Source organism: Oryza sativa, chromosome 11 (genome assembly GCF_034140825.1).
Source record: "Oryza sativa Japonica Group chromosome 11, ASM3414082v1".
Taxonomy (NCBI): Eukaryota; Viridiplantae; Streptophyta; class Magnoliopsida; order Poales; family Poaceae; genus Oryza; species Oryza sativa.
This window is the reverse complement of record NC_089045.1, coordinates 25232100-25251631: the sequence shown is the minus strand read 5'-3', so window position 1 is coordinate 25251631 and position 19532 is coordinate 25232100. Positions and strand designations below refer to the sequence as shown.

The 19532-nt window shown below is 42.6% G+C and overlaps 3 protein-coding genes and 1 pseudogene across 3 annotated transcripts; 1 reads left to right on the top strand and 3 right to left on the bottom strand.

Annotated features, from left to right (window-relative positions):
* Window positions 1–887: 887 nt before the first annotated feature.
* LOC107279394 (uncharacterized) lies at window positions 888–1929 on the bottom strand (annotated as a pseudogene).
* Window positions 1930–2955: 1026 nt separating this feature from the next.
* Window positions 2956–6595, bottom strand: LOC4350878 (thioredoxin domain-containing protein PLP3A). Its single transcript, XM_015761004.3, has 8 exons — window positions 6342–6595; window positions 4339–4413; window positions 4187–4234; window positions 3958–4100; window positions 3778–3850; window positions 3633–3694; window positions 3381–3478; window positions 2956–3304 (listed from the first exon to the last, which is right to left on the bottom strand). The coding sequence occupies exons 1-8, from the start codon at window positions 6423–6425 to the stop codon at window positions 3195–3197; spliced, it is 693 nt and encodes a 230-aa protein (XP_015616490.1). The 5' UTR covers window positions 6426–6595; the 3' UTR covers window positions 2956–3194.
* A 654-nt stretch (window positions 6596–7249) lies between these two features.
* Window positions 7250–10629, bottom strand: LOC4350877 (uncharacterized). Its single transcript, XM_015761003.3, has 7 exons — window positions 10343–10629; window positions 10150–10235; window positions 9592–9738; window positions 9391–9499; window positions 8032–8155; window positions 7665–7938; window positions 7250–7581 (listed from the first exon to the last, which is right to left on the bottom strand). The coding sequence occupies exons 1-7, from the start codon at window positions 10476–10478 to the stop codon at window positions 7480–7482; spliced, it is 978 nt and encodes a 325-aa protein (XP_015616489.1). The 5' UTR covers window positions 10479–10629; the 3' UTR covers window positions 7250–7479.
* A 6144-nt stretch (window positions 10630–16773) lies between these two features.
* LOC4350876 (uncharacterized) lies at window positions 16774–17720 on the top strand. Its single transcript, XM_015761119.3, has one exon. The coding sequence runs from the start codon at window positions 16958–16960 to the stop codon at window positions 17483–17485; it is 528 nt and encodes a 175-aa protein (XP_015616605.1). The 5' UTR covers window positions 16774–16957; the 3' UTR covers window positions 17486–17720.
* The last annotated feature ends 1812 nt before the right edge of the window (window positions 17721–19532 follow it).

Sequence of the window (19532 nt, the reverse complement as noted above, 5' to 3'; positions counted from 1 at the left end):
CCTCGGTGACATCTTCGCTGTTCACCCTGGCCCAAGCGATGGAGGTAATTCCTTCGAAGCATGCGGCCAAGGTGTCTGATGAGATCGCCAACGGGATCCACACCGGGGCTTGCCATCTCCTTGCGTGTGTGAGGCTTGCGCAGCCCAACTTGGATCTTAAAGAGATCTTGTCGCAGGGGGCAGCGAATGACACACGCGAGGACGTGATATCGGACGTGGTGGATCTAGGGGAAATTGTTCCTTCTCTATTTGAAGAGTAAATTTCTTCTTTTGTACTTTTTGATTTCGTGCCATAAACATTCTAGGCTTGTATTGTCGTTTCGGAACAATTATCCCTTTTGGGTTTTTCAGCACGTAATTCGCAGTACTTGTATTTTGTAGATATCTTGATGTCGAGGACGTCCAGCAGAGCGGACATCCTGATTCGCCATCGCGGGGAGGAGCGGCGGTTTGGCAAGGACGGCAAGAACGCTAATCCGATCACTATTTTTTCCTTTAATCGCTGGTTACGCGAAGCGGAGTGGGAGATCGCTAATTGCAAGGTGATCCAAATTTTGATACAAGCCGTTGGATGAATAGATCTAAGGGATAGAAAAGACAGGTGTTTGATGAACTGGTGCTTTTTATATTAGTATAGATAGATGTTCGGATTGTGTCATCAATTTTGTGGAGAGTGCTACGCATCGGACGTCCGGAGATTTGCAAATCTCCGGACGGTGTTGCAATGTATGTAGAATGAATGTTGCAATGTTTCATCGCTCGAAAAAAAATGTTTCAACATGAAATCTCCGAACGATGTTTCATTGTATGTTAAATGAAATGTTGCAATGTTTCATCGCTCGAAAAAAAATGTTTCAACATGAATTAAAGATGTTTCATCTTTCACTGAAGAATGTTTCATCGCTTTATTGAAGATGTTTCAATTGAATGCAACACTCAAAACCCAATATGTGCAACATCCGAAGATACCAAATGCAACATCCAGTACTGATTTAAGAAACATCCAGAAAAGACGGATTACAACATCACAAACACACTATGTGCAACACAAAAAACATATGGTGTGCAACAATGCTCGCTAGCTAGGTCGACGTTGCCACAAGCCTCCTCACCTTCGCCAACCTTATAGTGTGGGGGACGACGATGGCAACGGCGGGCGGAGGGCGGCGGTTGGGATTGGAGAGGATGGCGTAGGCGTCGTGGACGAGGCTGAGGGCGACATCGGCGCCCGGGTGGGGGTTGGTCTCCTGCCTGAGGAGGAGGGCGAGGCAGCGGTAGGCGTGGGAGACGGCAGCGTGGTCGGCCGGGTTGGTGGCCGAGGGAAGCTGGATGACAGCGAGCGGGTCGGCGTGGACCAAGGGGAGGACCGACTGGGAAGCGAGGAGGACGTCGGTGACGGTGAGGAGCTCGTCGGCACCAGGGAGGGGCGGGTCCACCTCCACCGCGCGCTCTGCGAACCGCTTGCACCTGACGAACTCCCTCGCCGCGAGGAGCTTCCCCACGATCTCCAATCACCGCTCCGCCTGCACCCTCCCGGACGCGACGCTACCTCCGCCGCTGCCGCTGGCCGCCTCCACCTCCGCCGCCGGAGAAGTCCATGGTAGGGGAGAGAAATGGGGGAAATGGTTTTGGTTTTGGATGAGGAAGAATAGGATAAGGTTGGAGAAGGGATGGGTTTCTGATGTGGGTCCCTACGCGTCCGGAGTTTCGTTGTTATCGGACGTACGATACTAAGCGTTTTCGCAATTTTGTTGCAGTCACATAATCACCCAACCTTTGTCTAGGCAATAGATTCTAGAAGCACGAAAGTTTGCTTCTTTTTTCTTTTCTTTTTTTTTCCTTTTCGTAGCTGTGCAATTTTTTTAATTGCTTTTGAGATGGTAATTTTCAACGCAAAATCTAAATCGAGAGCACTCTCGATTTAGTCATAACGAGCGACCCCTATCCAGATATGTGTTAACTTGAAGAATCTTACTTTACTATATTACTAATCCATTAAGTAAGTAGGGGAAATATTCCTATCATCTATGCTTCAAATAAAATTTTCTCTTAAATTACTCATCCGATTTACAATCCGATTACACTGTTGTGTTCATAATAATTAAATATTTACAACAAGAACTCACATGATTATATTTTAATAAAAAATCACAAATTACTTTTATGATATGTCTAAATTACTTTTAGATTTCACTAAGTTACTTCTTAGACATATAAAAGTAAATTAAGTAAAGCCTAAAAGTAATTTACATATATTATAAAAGTAATTTACATATATTATAGAAGTAACTTATAACAAAAGGAAAGTAACTTTAATTAATGCCTTTTTTTCATTGAACAAACTATCATATATATAATTATCATATATATAACTTACTTTTAGATTTGATTAAAATACTTCCTATACATTCATAATGCTCTGAGGTGATTACTTTTATTATTGTTTTTAGTTAATTCTATAATTTGTGCTGATTAATTTAATTTCTAGATAGAGTCATGTTTTTATCTGTACAACGGATTTACTTCAAATGACATGCCAAAGTTACCTTTGTTTTGCTCTAAGTTACTTCTATAATATATGTAAAGTACTTTTAGGCTTTACTGAATTTACTTTTATATATCTAAGAAGTAACTTAGTGAAATCTAAAAGTAATTTAGACATATCATAAAAGTAATTTATGATTTTTCATCAAAATATAATCATGTGAGATCTTATTGTAAAGATTTAATTGTTACGAACACAACGGTGTAATCGGATCGTAGATCGGGTGAGTAGTTTAAGAGAAAATTGCATTTGAAATATAGGTAGATAGTATCTCTTATAGATGGAGTGGTAGCTGGCTATCACTAGCTGTGTAGTTACGTCCAATTTTCAACTCTTAGCTCGTCATGTTTATGTGATACTTCATGTATAGCAACCAATCAGGTATTGTAGGTAAAACATTGACAGCATGATGGCCAGAAAAGAAAAACTGTTTGGGGTAAAGCGTACCGACTCGCATAGGCCAGCTTGGCACTTTGGCAGTATGAATGAAAAACTAACTAAACAGTACACAAAATAAATTCCTCTATAGCTATTGCATTTTCAAATACCTCGTTTCCTAACTGGGTTGATACAACTCGGAATGCATATTACATAAACACACAGAGTGCAAAAGAAACTTGATGACACAGTGGAGTGTATCACCTCTTGTTCATTCTGAATCAGAATCTTGAGCGGTTGAAGACCTAATCCTCCTGTTCATTGACATATCGGTTTCGTCGTCTTCATCGTCCTCATCCTTCTTCTTTTCGTCGATTATACCTACATTATTGTGTGTTATCATATTTGTCATTTCAATGTTTTGACAGAATTGTGTATGGAGATGTAATAGAGATACCTTTCATCTTGAGTATATTTTCCAACGCTCTTGTTGAAAAATCATCTTTACTGCCAAGGTCTTGAAACCCAACTAACCGGTCAACAGCAATGCCCTTCCTAAAGAACAAAATTTCAGTTCGAGAGCAAAAACAGAACCCTGACTATTGGATTGGTCCTCGCATGATGAAAAGGTTATAGCAAGGAGCACCAAACATTTAAGCACACGTTATCCAAATCCGATGGGTAAAATGATGAAAGTTTATGCACTTACTTGAACAATATCACGCAGGGCAATGTTTTGATTCCTAGTTTCGTGACAAAGAAAGGAGCATTCTGGAGTAGTTATTTACAAGATTAGACATCATCTTTGTAATAAAATACAAGTAACTGGATGCTAATAGAGATAGCATACTAACTTCAGCATCAAGCTTGATGAATTTAGTTCCCAAATAGACTGGTGCAAGGGTCTTCAAATGCTTATCCATGATCCTAGAAAAGATTTAGATAGGTGTCCATGAATTATCATCAGGGTCAATTAATTATCATCAGGTCAATTATAAAACAACTTATTTTTAAAAGAACAAATTATGTCCTACTTGCAACGGTAAAATTCACGGTGGTAGAAATGGCAGATGACCTTTTCGCTGCCAGTGACCTCTCCTAGGAAGTCCCCTTCAGTTATCTCCCTATATTCACCATGACCTTGCCTTTTTAGCACTTCACGCTTCTCGACCTCTTTCTGTTATGCACAGGAAAATGAATAACTTAAAATGAAGATTATCCACACAGGTTCACAACCTTCAAGGGCAATGTGCAGATCAGTACCTTCAGAGCAGCAATTCTCTCCGCATGCAACTTCTCAAGCTCTGGATCCTATAGTTGTAGTTCCACAGCATGATAGATAAAAAGGTAATCAGTGCTTCAAACTGAAGGAAAAAAAACAAGAGAAATATAGAAGATACTATAGTTAAACTCACATCCAATAATTCATCAAGATCAACCTCATCATGGCTTGCATTTGCTGCTTGGGCTTTCTCTTTAGCTACAATTTCCTAACATGTTAACTATGTCAGTATACAGGAAAAAAAACAAAAGGGGACAGAGAGAGTAGTATTAGCCTGTTTTGAAAGCAAGTTTGTTTTTAAAAAATGCAAGAGGTTCAAAGCACTGGAACAAGAGTGTAAAAATACAGTATTTCACCCCCATTATAACAAGGACATAAATGAAAATGACACAAACAATAAGAGAAGATATAGCTCGCCAATCATATCAAAAGGAGTGAAGAATCAAGTATAAATAATGGAAACGAGTGATGTGCGTGGAGGACAGTTATATCCTTTTGTACTATACTTTCGATGCAAACCCCCAACAGTTTGTTGCTGTCAATATACAGAAAGGCCATTTTGATAGAAAAATGAATACCTACAAATTTTACATAACATGAATTCATGAGAGAGCAAAAGGCATCAGAAGGTAATCCATTTTCAACATACATAAGTTAAGAACACCCGAATGGAGAATGATCCACTGCAACTTTGATTATTGCAAACTTGCAAACCATATTCCAATCTAACCACATTTATAGGCTGCCTAAATGGGAGGAGCACCCTTGTTTTTGTGTACCCTGAGGTGCCATAAAGCATTATCTCCTATCCAGCATAGAATATACTGGTCTCTAGACCCTGCACCATCACTCTATTTGTTGTCCTGGAATACATGACTGGAGCTAATCCATCCTCCGAATGAACTGTCCCCCACCCCAATGTTCCCAGCCAAAGATTGGATCATGCTACAGCAACACCAGGACAGAGCAGTCTGGAAGGCAAGACTTTTCACGTGAGCTAACACCACTCCCATAGCCAAATGCCCAAATCCAATGCACCTGCCCTTTCTCAAGACAAAAAATCACACTGTTGTGTTACCAGGATCATCCTCCACGTTGATCTATGGTTATACCTTCCACAATCCATGCCTGTGGCAAAGCTGAGTGGAGGCAAATCAGACACAAGTTCTAAAGATAGGTGTACCAGACTACAATTCACTCCCAATCAAAAACCAAGATTTGATCACGCGCTGGTTCCGAGATCCAGGAGCACACTGGCTCCACGGCCACCAACCAGCCAATTTCACGACCCAACCCGCTGGATCAGTTTTTTACCCCCATTACAACAAGGACATAAAATGCAGTTGACACAAATAAGCAGAGAAGATTATAACTTGCAAATCACATTGCAAGGAGTGAAGAATCAAGTGTGTGCATGAAGGACAGTTATACCTTCCTCTACACTTTGATGCAAACACCACATTTTGTTGCTGTAAATCTAGGAAGAATATCAAAAGGATTACCTGCAAATGTTACATGACATGCATTCGTGGCCTAAGAAGGTAACCCATTTTGAACATGTAAAAGAACGGCCAGATGTATCATGATCCACTCCAACTCTTTGTTATTCTAAACTTCCAAAATATTATACTCAAATTGATCCATGTTTATTGGCTACACGTGAGAAGCGCCATTGTTTTTGTGTACACTGAGGTGTCATAAAGCAGCATACTCCTATTCAGCATGGAATACACTGGTCTTCAAACCCTGCAACATCAACACAGGACTGGAGCTAACCCATCCCCTTTATGAACTAAACCTCCCCATGATCCCAACCAAATACCAGATCAAGCTAATACCACCCAATTGCTAAATGCCCAAATACATGTGCCTGCCCTTTCCCAAGACGAGAAATTCGCATTGTCGTGTTACCAGATCATCTTCCCCGTTACCTCTACCTTCCACAATCCATGGCTGCAGGCCTGCAGCACAGCTGAGCCGAGTGCTCCGCGGCCGAATCAACCGCCCGTCAACCCCACTCCCAATCAAGAACCGAGATTCGATTCCCCCCCGCTGGTGCCGAGATCCATCCAGCAGCACGCCCGGCTCCGACACCAACCTCCACAGCCAATTCCGCGAGTGAGTGAGAGAAGTCACCTTCTGGTAGTCGCGGGCGGCGGCGGCCATGACGTTGCCGAAGGCCAGGTTGGAGAGCGTCGACTTCACCGCGTCGGGATCCATCTCTCCCTCTCGGCGCTCGCCTCGCTGCTACTCCCTCCGCTACGCTCCGCCGCGCCTTCTTCTTCCCCCTCCGCAACCGCGGCGAGCGCCGCCGCTTCTGCTCGGCCGCCGAGATCTCCTCCCCTCCGGCTCCGGTTCAGGTGGCGCCGCGAGAGAAAGAGCGAAGTGGTGCGTGTTGCGTTGCGGGTGCAGGTGAAATCAAAGCCCGATGGGCCAAATTCTTTCAAACTGTTCCAGCTTTTTTTAAAAAAAGTATTTTTCTTTCAAACTACGTATATATTGACTAACCTTTCATAAAACTATAAATATAAATTTAAGATGATGTATCGTGATTTATTGTTAAAACTGTAGTTTTGTGATATATCATTTTAAATTTATAGTTTTACGATAATTTAATCAAAGTATATTTTAAATATTTAGTTCCGCGATAATTTAATTAGTTTTGTGAAGTTAATTATCTTTTTTTCGGTTATCTTTTTTTTAAGCACCACTTAAAAAGTTGCGGTATTGGTACCACACTTTGAAGACTACTGACTGAGTAGAAATTTCCTCTATTCTGGTTTAAAAGGCGCATTCTTGGTTTTTCTGGTACCAATTCAAATTCAAATACAGTTTTACCGTATTGTCATCTGGTTTAAAAGGAGAATTATTTGTCTACGTTTCTACTCAAGCTGTCACCAACCAAAGTATCAAACACAGAGCATCAGGTATTCAGGCATCCCTACCAGACAAAACTCATTGCAAGGTTTCCTAATACCAGAAGCACATATTTTCCCTTGTTCAGATCACCAACCTAACATGCACAAGAAATGAGCTCATCGAAATAAAACTGTGAAACCATTCATCGTATAAAAATCAAATGCTGTTGTCATTTTTCAGATAGGTATTCCCTTGTTACAATGTACAAAAAAAGACAAACGATATTGTTGTGCATTTGGCTGCTTAAAAACCGAAACGCCTGCTTCACCGCTTAATTTGTATCATCTCCTGTACAGCTGGATAGTGCCGCAAGTCCTAAATTAAGGTCATCATTGGTATAATCATGGGCTACAGATTATAGAAGCCCCAGAGACTTCAGCTGTTGGACATGCTCCGAAGGGAGAGGGGGCGGACACCAATCCGCGCGCTCGCCATCGACATCTTCCACAACATATTCCTGTAAGAACCAGATACAGCTTAAGTGCAGAAGGAAATAAACTAAAGTCAAAGACTGAGAAATAAGCGGCAAACAGAACTCACCTTAGTTAACATTCGTTTTGCAAGAATATGGTAGTGTCTCTGCCAGATCCGCTGACCCACCATGGTTGCTACCAAGACGCTGTAGAAAATGCCGATAACTGTGAATAGTCCAAGCACGATTACTCCCATGATAAAGAGCAATGGTAACCCTGCTTCTCCAGCACCACCCAAGCAACCACCACACTCTCCAGCTGTCGTTGCACAGCCCTCAAAGCATGTAGTGCAATCTGTCCACATGCAAAGCGTACCAGGTAGATGGCAATCTGCACACATCCTGAAACAGAAAAGAACAATGAGCAGTGCTGATGAAACAAGCATGCAGCATTAGTAGCTTGTTAATACAATTGCTAAATTAGTTGAAGCATACCCTGGTTGGCAGCAACAAAGACATAACTCTCGACAAGGCTGTGCCAGGTCATTCCGTACTCTTCGGTCATAACAAGTTATGAAGCATCCTGATAACCCAAGCAAAGCAAAAAATAGCAATGCCCCTGTAACCATAAGAACAATACTCAAATTTAGTCCAGATTAAACTAATATGCGCAAGAGAAGGTACGGTGAATCTTATAGCGAGTCTTCCCACAGATTTAGTGAGTATATATGAATTTTCCACATAATATCTATTATCACAATTGGCAAATCTTAGTTCCTCATAATATAAGTAACAGAGCCCAATGAATTCACGCAGTAGGGAGAATACGACATGCATATCATATATCCACTTCTTTACATACTTGGCTATGATACAGATGAATATCCTAGCTTGCCCAATTCTCCGTTCGTTTGTGATGAAAGGGGCAGATTATCCCTCGGTTTCCGTTAGCACGCTTTTCAAACAACTAAATGGTGTGCTTCGTGTGAAAACTTTCTATATAGAAGTTGCTGTAAAATATTCGATAAAATCCATTTTTCAAGTTTAAAATAATTAAAATTCAATTAATCATGTATTAATGGCTTTCTTGGTTTGCGTGCCCATACTTAATCTTCATCTTTATCACTTGTGAACACCTCATTAACAAAGAAAGTTCAACAACTCAACCATGTAACGAACATGTGTTCCTGATTAATCCAGCCATGTGAGCTACACTCAGGTAGTTTGGTTGATATAATTGGCATTTATTTATTGAGCCGAACAAAGTTAATTTATTGGCATTTATTTATTGAGCCGAACAAAGTTAACTAGATGTCTATAAAACTGTTCATTGCGATGTTTCAGCAAGAGCTCAGAATTAATCAAACTGAAGGCATTAATGTAAAAATGGGTGAAATGAGCAGCTCATGTCAGGAGTTTCTTGTTAGTTATAGGGTTATAGCAAATTAGAAGCAGAGGTGCTTGGTTTCGAAGGACACATGCCTCGAATAAGTCACAAGCAAACTATAACATATTCAAGTGACAACAATTACCATGCATTAAACAGGGAAAAGTAGCTTGCTCTTTCCTATTCGATACATATATCATTCACTCTCATATCACATTTCTACACTTAAATTCCTTTTTACAAGCCCATCTCACCCATCATACATGAAACAAGATTGAGCCATTGAGGTTCATCGTGTACGCACTGCACATTTAACCTTGTAAAACCTACAGCGCCCATGTGATTGAGTTATATGGATGCATGGTGAACTATCATGATAATTATTTCAATCAGGGTACAATTTCATCAAACAATCATGCAAAACTAAGTGCAAGAAATAACAAGTTTGATATGATAAAGTAATTTACCACATATGTAATAAAAACTAACTTCATTGTCAAATGCCCAGGCTGTCCTCAACCAGTAATTCTGTAATCCATCAATAAAATGCACCAAATACGCTAATGCAGATATGACCTGAACAAATAAATAACAAAAAACAAACTCTTTTATCATTCATTAGAATAAAGACAATCGAGAACTAACAAAGAGTATCTAGAGGGACTTACAAACTGCACTAGAGCAAAGATGAATAATATATCTCTAGTAACGAAGAAACGAAATTTCAATGTTCGCCATTTCCTATCAGTGTGAACATGAACCCTCAAATAGTAAGGAGCTTTACAAGTGGTGCAATGCGAAAAGGCAAATCCTTCCTGTACATGAGACAAAGAAAATGCCAAGCAAAGTTAGTTTTCTTACGAAACAAAGCTTAGCAAAATAACATTGACCTGCCAATTTTTGTGCAATTAAAATATGTATCTTGAAAGCGTAAATGTTGACAAAGGCAACTCTGGATACTCTACGTTATGAAGAATCATAGCTTAAATTGTAGCAAATCGCACCTAAACTACATTTTAGGCACAGCATTCATATAACGCTAAAATTAGTTATCACAACAAATGAGGTTTAAACATGGTATCTTATCTACCAAGAATGCCACAACCCCCCAACTTCTCTCAGCGCACAGCAAACAGCAGCTCCCCCAATTTATTAACAGCTAACGTGCAACCAATGAAATGGGCGGGAGATCAGCGGGGAGGCCCGAGGGATCAAAAGCTTCATACCTTCACGGCTCTCCAGTGGTCGAGGCAGTCGCGGTGGACGTACTTGGACGTCCCCTTGCACTTGCACGGCGCGATGAAATCCCTCCCTGCACACACCCACACACACACGCACCGAGCCAACAAAGCACTCAGATCCCCCTCGCACGATAAGGTCGCGCCTCGCGGGCGGAAGGGGGGGTGGATCTGCGCGTACCGTCGGTCTCGAGGCAGATCCGGCACTGGAACTGGTCCCCGGCCCCGGCCTCGATGTCGATCTCCGACGGCGGTGGGATCAGCGGCGACGACTCCGACGCCGACGACGCCGCCCCCCGCGCCGGCTGCTCCCCCATCGACGATCCACCGCAGCCTGCCCCCGCGCTTCTACAACCCTCCTCCTCCTCCCATCCGAAACCCTAGCTCCTCCTCCTCCTCGCCTCGATCGATCGAATCGAAGCCGACGACGACGAGTCGAGGGAGAGGTTGGCGGCTGTTAGGTGCGGTGGTGGACTAGCGAGGAGCGAGCGAGGTATAGATTGGTCGCGAACTTTTGCCACGCGACGGTGGCGTACGCGCGGGAGGATGACGCGTGGGGCCCGGTGGTTATACTGGTTTGGAGTAGCTTCGGTGGGGGTGGGTGGGTGGGTAGTCGTACGTGCGGGTGAGAGTTGACCAGAGAGGCTTCGTTGTGATTGCGCGTGCGGTTAATGTTTTTGCTCTTTTGCGAACGGGGACTTCAGTGACTGCGTATCAACCTCTCGCGACACCTAGTTCGCGCGGATTCGCGAGTAGAATATGTAGCGCGCACTTTTTTGGTTATTATACGGTACACCAGTGGAGCAGCCTCATTCCGACTCCTGGGCATTCAGCCCACCAACGCGCGCCCCTGCTACAGTGCTACGACATTCGTGCCGCAAATTACGACAATTAGCGTTAATTACCATCATTAGCATTAGTCTTTAAAAAGCATATATAGTTAATTTAGTCGAAAACTTTTCAAAAATAGTGGAAAGTTTTAAATTTGAAGTGGAAAGGTTTCGAAATTTGATTTAAAAGTTTTAAATTTTAAGTTGAAAGTTTTGAATTTCAAATAAGAAGTTTTCAATTTTGAGATGAAAATTATGAATTTTGAGTTGAAAGTTATTGAAATTTGAGCTGAAAGATTTCAAAATTTGAGTTGAAAGTTTTAAATTTTGAGTTGAAAGTTTTTGAATTTTTAGATGAAAGTTTCAAATTTTGAGTTGAAAGTTTTCAAATCTTGACTTCAAAGTTTTTAATATGATTTAAAAATTTTTAAATATAAGTTGAAAGTTTTTAAATTAGTGTTGAAAGTTTCAAATTTTGGGTCGATTTTTTAAAAATCATTGAAATCCTTGAATTATGTAAAATCATTGAATGCAGATTACGGCCTAATTATTCTGGAAAAAATCAGCACTAATCTCGCTAATCTGAAAAAAAAAACCACGCATCACCTTTTTTTCTTCTGGTTTCCGGCTTTTACTTATAATAACGGTAGCGCTGCGCTGTGTGAGCGACACGTGTACGTGCGTGCCGCTAACTCATCTGGCGCGTACGCGCTAATTAGTTTTCCTGTCAAAAGTTTGCGATGTTTTTTTGTTTGAGGGGGTGTTTAGATATAAGGGTGTAAAATTTTTACTGTCACTTCGGATATTATATAGGGTGTTCTATGAGATATTCGGGCACTAATAAAAAAACCAATTACAGAATCCGTCAGTAAAACGTGAGATAAATTTATTAAGCATAATTAATCCGTCATTAGCAAATGTTTACTACAGCACTACATTGTCAAATTATGGAACAATTAGGCTTAAAAGATTCATCTCGCAAATTAGTCGCAATCTGTGCAATTAGGTTTTTAAGTCTATATTCAATACTTCATGCATGTGTTTAAACATTCGATGTGATAGGGTGAAAAATTTTGGGGTGAAATATAAACAGGGCCTAAAATGCGAATCAACATGAATCTCGTGAAAAAAAGTGAATGATCATACTTGAAACTCTACTGTGTTAGATCAATAAGACATAGGCTCTGTTTGGATCCTCCGGGCTATTAAATAGCCCTCCGAAATCTTGCTATTTAGCAGTATTAAACGTAGATTACCGACAAAACTCATTCCATAACCCCTGGGCTATTTTGCGAGACGAATCTAACGAGATATATTAATCCATGATTTGTTGCAGTGATGCTACATTGATCATTCGCTAACTATGGATTAATATACCTCGTTAGATTCGTCTCGCAAAATAGCCTAGGGGTTATGGAATGGGTTTTGTCAGTAATCTACGTTTAATACTCTTAGATAGCAAGATTTTGGAGAGCTATTTAATAGCCCGGAGGATCCAAATAAGACCATAGTGGTATTTTATAAAGTAAGCGGTGATACCTACCGAAATTTTATACCCTCTCCGTTCCAAAATGATTATCATATAGTTTTTTTTTAGTTATTTCTAAATGATCATCATTTGTGTTCACTAGATGATACCCCGCGCGTTGCGGCGGGCCATTGTGGGGGCATAGACATACTTGCATGGAAGAGGAGTTATCGCCACCTCCTGCGACCAAGAAGCGCGTTGTCCCCACCACCACCTGTGCGCGACCACGCCACGCTAGGGTCCGCCGCACTACGCCACCGCTGCTCCGCTCAGGAAGTCAGGAGGAGATAAGACACACCGAATCCTAAATCCCTCATTGGGCTGCTTTAGATTGACTTGGGCCTACTGGGCTGCGGTATATTCACATGGGCCTCACGTGTTGTGTTTGACCCCGAGTTTTGTTCATCCAACGGTGCAGATGCAATCTAATCTACCGATCCAAGGGCTGTAAATTAGTGATGATGTGGATCATTGAGGATTGAGCTTTCGAATCTTAATTGCACTTAGTGGGAGATAACTTTATAGGAAGAAGGGATTCATTAAGTCTATTTGTTATTTGTGCATTGGAGTAAATGGACATTGATGCATGTATCCATGCACACAAGTATTTATAATCCACATGCAATATCTTGATTTGCTATTGGCTAGAAAATAGTGGGGATTGTGCATACATCGAGTTTGTTGCTAGAGTAAATATAGTATGAGAGAGTTATTAGCTTTTATTAGTCTTGGTGTATCTATGTGATATGTAGATCAATTTAGAATGGAGTAAGTACTCCATCCGTTTCGAAATGTTTGACGCCGTTGACTTTTTTAAATATGTTTGACCGTTCGTCTTATTCAAAAAATTTATGTAATTATTAATTCTTTTCCTATCATTTGATTTATTGTTAAATATATTTTTATATAGGCATATAATTTTACATATTTCACCAAAGTTTTTGAATAAGACGAACGGTCAAACATGTGCTAAAAAGTCAACGGTGTCAAACATTTCGAAACGGAGGGAGTAGTTTGTATGTCATATTGACCTTGCATAGTTAAGGTCTCGAGTATATCTCCACTGAAATAGTCAGATGGCAACAACATTACAGAAGGTCACTCACTGGATAACAAAGTTATCATTGATGATCAATGTGCGATCAATGCCCTTTAGGACGCCTTTCCCAATGATTTGGAACTATCTCTTTAGCCCTTTTTAACATTTCTCATGATCGGATTATAAGTTACGGGTTTTATGAGTGGTTTGTTGTGAGAATAGTCACTTCACACGTATGGTTTGTTATTATCTTTTATGTTCGTGTTGATCCAATCTTGGTTGGTTGCATGCATATAGAGCATTTACAGATACACATTTACTATTTGCTCAAATAAAAATAGAGACAGTTTAGTAGAGGATGATTATTTCGGAAAAACATCACGTTGATTATAGATGATGACTTTGTTATCCAGCGAGTAAAGAATCAATCTGTATGCATGTAAACTATTAAATAAACTATAAAATAAAGACATTATTAATAGTTTGTTTCCAATACTTGTATAGAATTTGAAAGAAAAATGTAAGAAAATGCTACTTACTAGTCTCACTTGCATCCTTACCAACATCCATCGATCCATCCACGAGCACCAAGGTAATCGCGTCGTCAGTACGTCACGTACGCGGCGGCCGGCTAGGATATGACCAAGGGGTTGATCACTTCCCCGTAGTACTGTCAGATTAGTTGCTATTCTTCGATCCGCATGAGCTATTCTAGAAGCTTCAAAACACTGCAATCTCGATCGAAAGTCGTCCTTTCGAGGTAAGCAAAAAGCAACTTAAATTAGCTTTTGTAAACAAAAGGCTTTATATACAATCCAGTCCGTGCAAAGCAACTTAAATTATCTTGAAATAAGCCAAACGGTATATTTATAAACGAAAAGTAATTTGTAAATATAACTTTTATATACGCGCTTTTAGCGATCTAAAAGCAAAAACTAAAAAATAAACTTCAGCGTAAAAACCACAAAATCAGTTTCAATTTAAAGGTTGAAAATTTAAATTTAGCTGATAAATATAAACGAAAAGATGGAGCCCATCTCTACTCGTCAGTGGTATCACTTGATTAATTAGGGGTTTAACCATTGGTTTCCTCGTTGAAGCTGTTGCGGTACAAAATCAAGACGTGCTACAGGATATGACCGGGCGTTGCGCCGTTGCCGTCGCCAGCGCGCATCGTCGCATCTCCGGCAACCCGGGAATCGATCGATCAGCTCGTCGCGTCTCCAACCATAATACTCCTCGTCAAAATCTCTATTCTCTAGTGGAGCTTGGCGTATCGATGCGTTTGTGCGAGGCAGAGTGCGCGTCGGGGAAACTATTTTAACGTACGTTCTTTGCATGTCACTTAAATGGTTATAAAAAAATTTGAAAAAAATTGGGAAGGTGTATTAACATATGATATAACACTCCACAAACATGCAAGTTCAAATTCAACGTCTACATCTCGTAACGAAAAAACAAATTGAACCGCAGCTAGTTAACGTATATTCAGAGTCAAATTTGTTTTTTTCGTTGCGAGATGTAGAAGTTAAATTTTTACTTGCATGTTTGTGGAGTGATATATCACATATTAATACATCTTCTTAATTTTTTTTAAATTTTTTCATAACCATTTAATTGACATGCAAACAACGAGGGGATATTCCCTCGAGGATCAAAATCCTCTTCCGTGCGCGTCGTCGTCTGCACCGCGGACGGCGCAGGTGGCCATGCTGCAGGGAGAGGCTGGGCTCGACGTGGCCCCGTGCCGGCGCGCGCCCTTGCAGTTGCCGGCTGTGCGTGGCACTGTATGCACCGGAGCGCGCGACGCTGGGGCGTCCACTTCGCGTTCGGACACGCGGTTGACATGCTCGAGAGACGAGACCCGGGGCCGTTCGTTCGATCTGCTCGGCCTCGCCCGGCGCCGCCGACGAGGCGAGGCAAAACGATGGTCACGATCGACGCAGCGATCTCATAGGCTGCACTGCAGGGAGCTTGCGGGTCTCGACGTGGCCGTGCGCGCTCTCAGCTGTGCTGGTGCAAAGAGCACGACGCGCGCATGCAGTAGTGCCACACCATAGAGCGCGGAGGCGGTGGTGGACTGGTGGGTGGTCGATCGCACAGTGGCACAACACTTAAGTAGGATGGCAATTTTACCCAGGGTCCCGATATCCGCGGATACCCGGCTCAATGGGCATGGGTATGGGTGTAATATTTTGCCTATGGGCATACCCGCCCGAGACCCGAGAACATAGCGGGCAGCATCCGAGTATTGTTTTTTACCCGCAGATAACCCATGCCCAACCTAATACATATGTATTTGCTAATTTTGGCCCATCTCTTATTCCTCGTACCCTTTTCTCTTAGCCCATTTGACCCACTAACCAAGGACATATATATACTCAACTAATAGAAACCCTAACCTAATTCCCCACCCTCTTCTCCTACCCCAATCCCCATGGCGGCTGGCGGCGGCTGCGCGGCTGCCGGTGGCGGCGGCAGCGGCGCAGGCTAGCGACAATGCAGTGGTGGCTGGCGGCGCACAGCGCAGGCGGCGGTGCACGGCCAAGCAGGCCCGATGGGTACTCATCGGGCATGCCCGTGCTTGACGGGCATGGGCACGGGCATAGGATTTTGCCCGATAGACCTTGCAGGCATGAGTCAGGCACGGGCACGTGGGTCTTGGGTCGGGCATGGAATCGCTTTACCTATGCCCGATCCGACCCGTTGCCATCCCTAGGGCTGTATTCGGCACCCGTTCTTCCCAACCTCTCTTCCTTATTTTTCGCGCGCACGCTTTTCAAATTGCTAAACGGTGCGTTTTTTGCAAAAAAGTTTATATACGAAAGTTGCTTTTAAAAAATCAAATTAATCAATTTTTTTAAAAAAGCTAATACTTAATTAATCATACGCTAATGAACTGTTCCGTTTTCCGTACGCACTGTTAACTTTGGGAACCAGGCTGTCCGAACACAGCCTTAATCAACAACGTTTTCATGGTAGAGTTTGAGTTTGACGTCCACAAGCTGAAGGTCGTCGTGTCGGGCTCGAACCACATGATGATCTGGCCACTAGCTCACTACGCATGGCACCCGCTGCTATGGTGGGCCAATTGAGTTCTTTTTAGGTTATTGCTAGACCGGATATCCGTTTCCGTGTCTACGTCCAACAAAAACAGATTTATTATATTCGTATTTGCATAAAAAAAGATACGAATTTTAAAAAAAAACTCATGTATGTTTCCGTATCCGTTTTGGGCTACCCTAAGCCCAATAAAATAAAAGGAAAAGCCTAAGCGCAGCCCAATAGGAATTCAGCGCCGCATCAGGTGATTCATTGCAGCGCCGATCATCTGAATTCTCTCCGCTCTCGCCACCTCCCTCTCATCGGCGGCCGCCTCTTCTTCCCGCTCCGCTGGTCATGGAAACTCCTGGACCGGAGCCGAAGGCGGCGACGACGGTGGAGGTTTCCGATGAGGAGGAAGTGAAGGCGATCGCTGCAGATGCGGGATCCGTCACCGGGGAGGGGAAGCGTCTCGACGCGGCGGCGGCGGCGACGGCCTCCACTGCAGGTGGAGACGGCGGCGAGGAGGAGAAGCCTCCTGTCATGGTGCAGATGCCTCTGAACACCATCGCCGCCATCCTCTCACTGAAGAGGGAGCCGAGGCCGATGCCCGAGGACCTGGCGCGTCTCTCGCCGGAAGAGCGCGACGAGCGCCTGGCGTTCTTCGATTCATGGGAGGAGGTCAACGACGAGTTCGAGGAGTTCCAGAAGGAGATCCTCCGCGAGGTGAAGGAGACTGGCCGCTACATGGTCCACCAGAGCTACTTCACGGAGCAGGCGGAGATGCAGGCTCGTATGGAGAAAGAATGGGCCGAGATCGACTGGACCGGCGTCAAATTCGGCGACTGGGACTACGACGACCCCACTTGCTGTCAACCACTGTGATTTCAGGCTCGCCCGCTAACTGAGATGCTGCAGAGGACTACTTCTTTACTGTATCTTACCCAAATGGTCTCAAGCCAGCTTAGCTTTTGAGTACTGCCTCACCCTTAGCTACTAAATTACTAGCTCTCTGTCGGGTAGTAGTATCAGTTATCTATGGTGTTTGCTAGGTAGTAATGTCTTGTGTGATTTGACCGACCCTTATAAGGAAGACCATGTGGCTTATGCTATGAATGAATTACTTTAATAGTAGTAAGTCTGTTATTATTAAGTTTCTGCTGGTATTAGGCTCGATAATATTCTTTCTTGGAGTTCCTTTGTGATGCTCTATGTGATTATTACTGTGCTAACTCTATCTGTGATTTACTACTTTACTAACTCTAACCCTTGGTTAATAAGGGGGCATACCAGTGCTCTGTGATTAGTGGTAATTTTGGTATTTAGTTTTTGTTATTCTTTGAGACTGCTTCCAAGAGAGCGCAAAACCCTCCTCTAAACTAAATTTTGGGAATTAAGTCTGAAATCATATACCAAATCCCCTTCCTCGACGGTCGCCCTGCACACTTCACTAGGTGAATGATCTGCTTCTCTGTTCTGCATCTATACGAACTGTGATGGATGAGTTGTTGCCAAACAGAACTGTTGGTACTTCTTTGGAAAATATGCTGTTGAACTTGTCTTGAAAATGGTACAGCATGTTTGTTGTAATTTTGCACATGGTTGGACATATAGCACATGTGATGTTTGAAAGCAGCATCTTTTTGGCAGTCAAACTGCCATGTGTGTAGCTTAGCTTTACAAATTGCAAGAAACATAGCAACCTGAACTTCTAGAAGACTTTTGCCAATGCCTCTACAATCAGATTTATATCCGTGTTCATTTTCTTCATCTGCAAATAAACCAAGCAATAACAGAGTTTTTAGATGTACATTAATTGAGCTGCAATAATAGAGTTGTTAGTCGTTTTATGGCATAAGGTAGAGATAGCAAAAGTCGAAGTACTAAGAAATCAAAATCTGCGTGAAAACATACCCTATAGAAGTCTTCAACTTTGGAAATCATTATGATCCAGATTACTATAGCTGAAAAGCATTTGTCCAAGTGATAATCTATACCTAGTTGATGATGCCAATATCATTTTTGGTTGTGCTTTCATGGCAGGTCTAATTTTGGACAGCAGACATAATTTTGTCTGTGCAGATCTCTATCCAGTTTATTTGTTTGTGGATTATAAAGCGAGCACTACATTGTTTTGTATCACCTAAAAATTTATTTGATTTTACCATGCTAATTATGCCCTCAGTCCAAGTGTGATAATCTGTTGACCTAGTTTATGACTTGTTCATGTTAAGATTATATATGTATTAGTGTGTATGTGTTAAGGGGTATTTCTGTCTTTTCACGTTGTATTCATCTCATATTAGCCCTAAGGGCCAACTCAATGAATAAATAGTTAAATCCCCAATTCACTCACTGATTTTGACATGGTATCAGAGCAGAGATCCTAACCCTAGCCTCAATCCGACGTCCTCCCCGGTGCGCCGGCGGCGGACGCCGCCGCCGGCAGCCACACCATCAAGCCGTCAGCTCTGTCAAGATGCATTAGCTTCTCGTCATCGTCTCATTCATCTTCAAGTAGCAGCCAGTAGCAGCAGCCAGCAGCAGATCGTCTAGACATTGACTACCTCATCCCATCGCCAGTCGCGGCCGCCGTATCCTCTGCCGGCGGGCAAACCGTCGTCGTCGGCCGTCGCAGCCTCGCCGCCTCAATCACTGGTCTCGTCCTTTCATCACCACTCGCAGTATTCGTCAAGCAAACCAACAGCAGCAGCCCTGCTTTCGTCGTCTTCAAGCAGCAAATCATTAAGAAGCAGCAGCCATTGAGCTAGTTGCAGACTTGCAGCAGCATGTGTCAGCAGCAGCAAGTCATCTTGATCCATTTCATCCTCAAGCAGCTGAGGAAACTCCTCTGCTTTCTTCTACATTCTCACCAAATCTAAGTGGATCTGTTGCATTTAGGCTTCAGTTTGAGCCTCTGCTTGTTGTCCTG

Bases quoted from the DNA above. Each gene is read 5' to 3' on its own strand.
- LOC4350878 (XM_015761004.3), bottom strand. From the start codon at position 6,425: ATGGATCCCGACGCGGTGAAGTCGACGCTCTCCAACCTGGCCTTCGGC. The intron at 4,414-6,341 runs GTGACTTCTCTC...TTAACATGTTAG, and splicing joins CCGCCCGCGACTACCAGAAG to GAAATTGTAGCTAAAGAGAA. The intron at 3,695-3,777 runs GTTAGTATGCTA...TAACTACTCCAG, and splicing joins TCATCAAGCTTGATGCTGAA to AATGCTCCTTTCTTTGTCAC.
- LOC4350877 (XM_015761003.3), bottom strand. From the start codon at position 10,478: ATGGGGGAGCAGCCGGCGCGGGGGGCGGCGTCGTCGGCGTCGGAGTCG. The intron at 9,739-10,149 runs GTATGAAGCTTT...TCTCATGTACAG, and splicing joins ACCACTGGAGAGCCGTGAAG to GAAGGATTTGCCTTTTCGCA. The intron at 7,939-8,031 runs GTATGCTTCAAC...TTTCTGTTTCAG, and splicing joins CTTTGTTGCTGCCAACCAGG to GATGTGTGCAGATTGCCATC.
- LOC4350876 (XM_015761119.3), top strand. From the start codon at position 16,958: ATGGAAACTCCTGGACCGGAGCCGAAGGCGGCGACGACGGTGGAGGTT.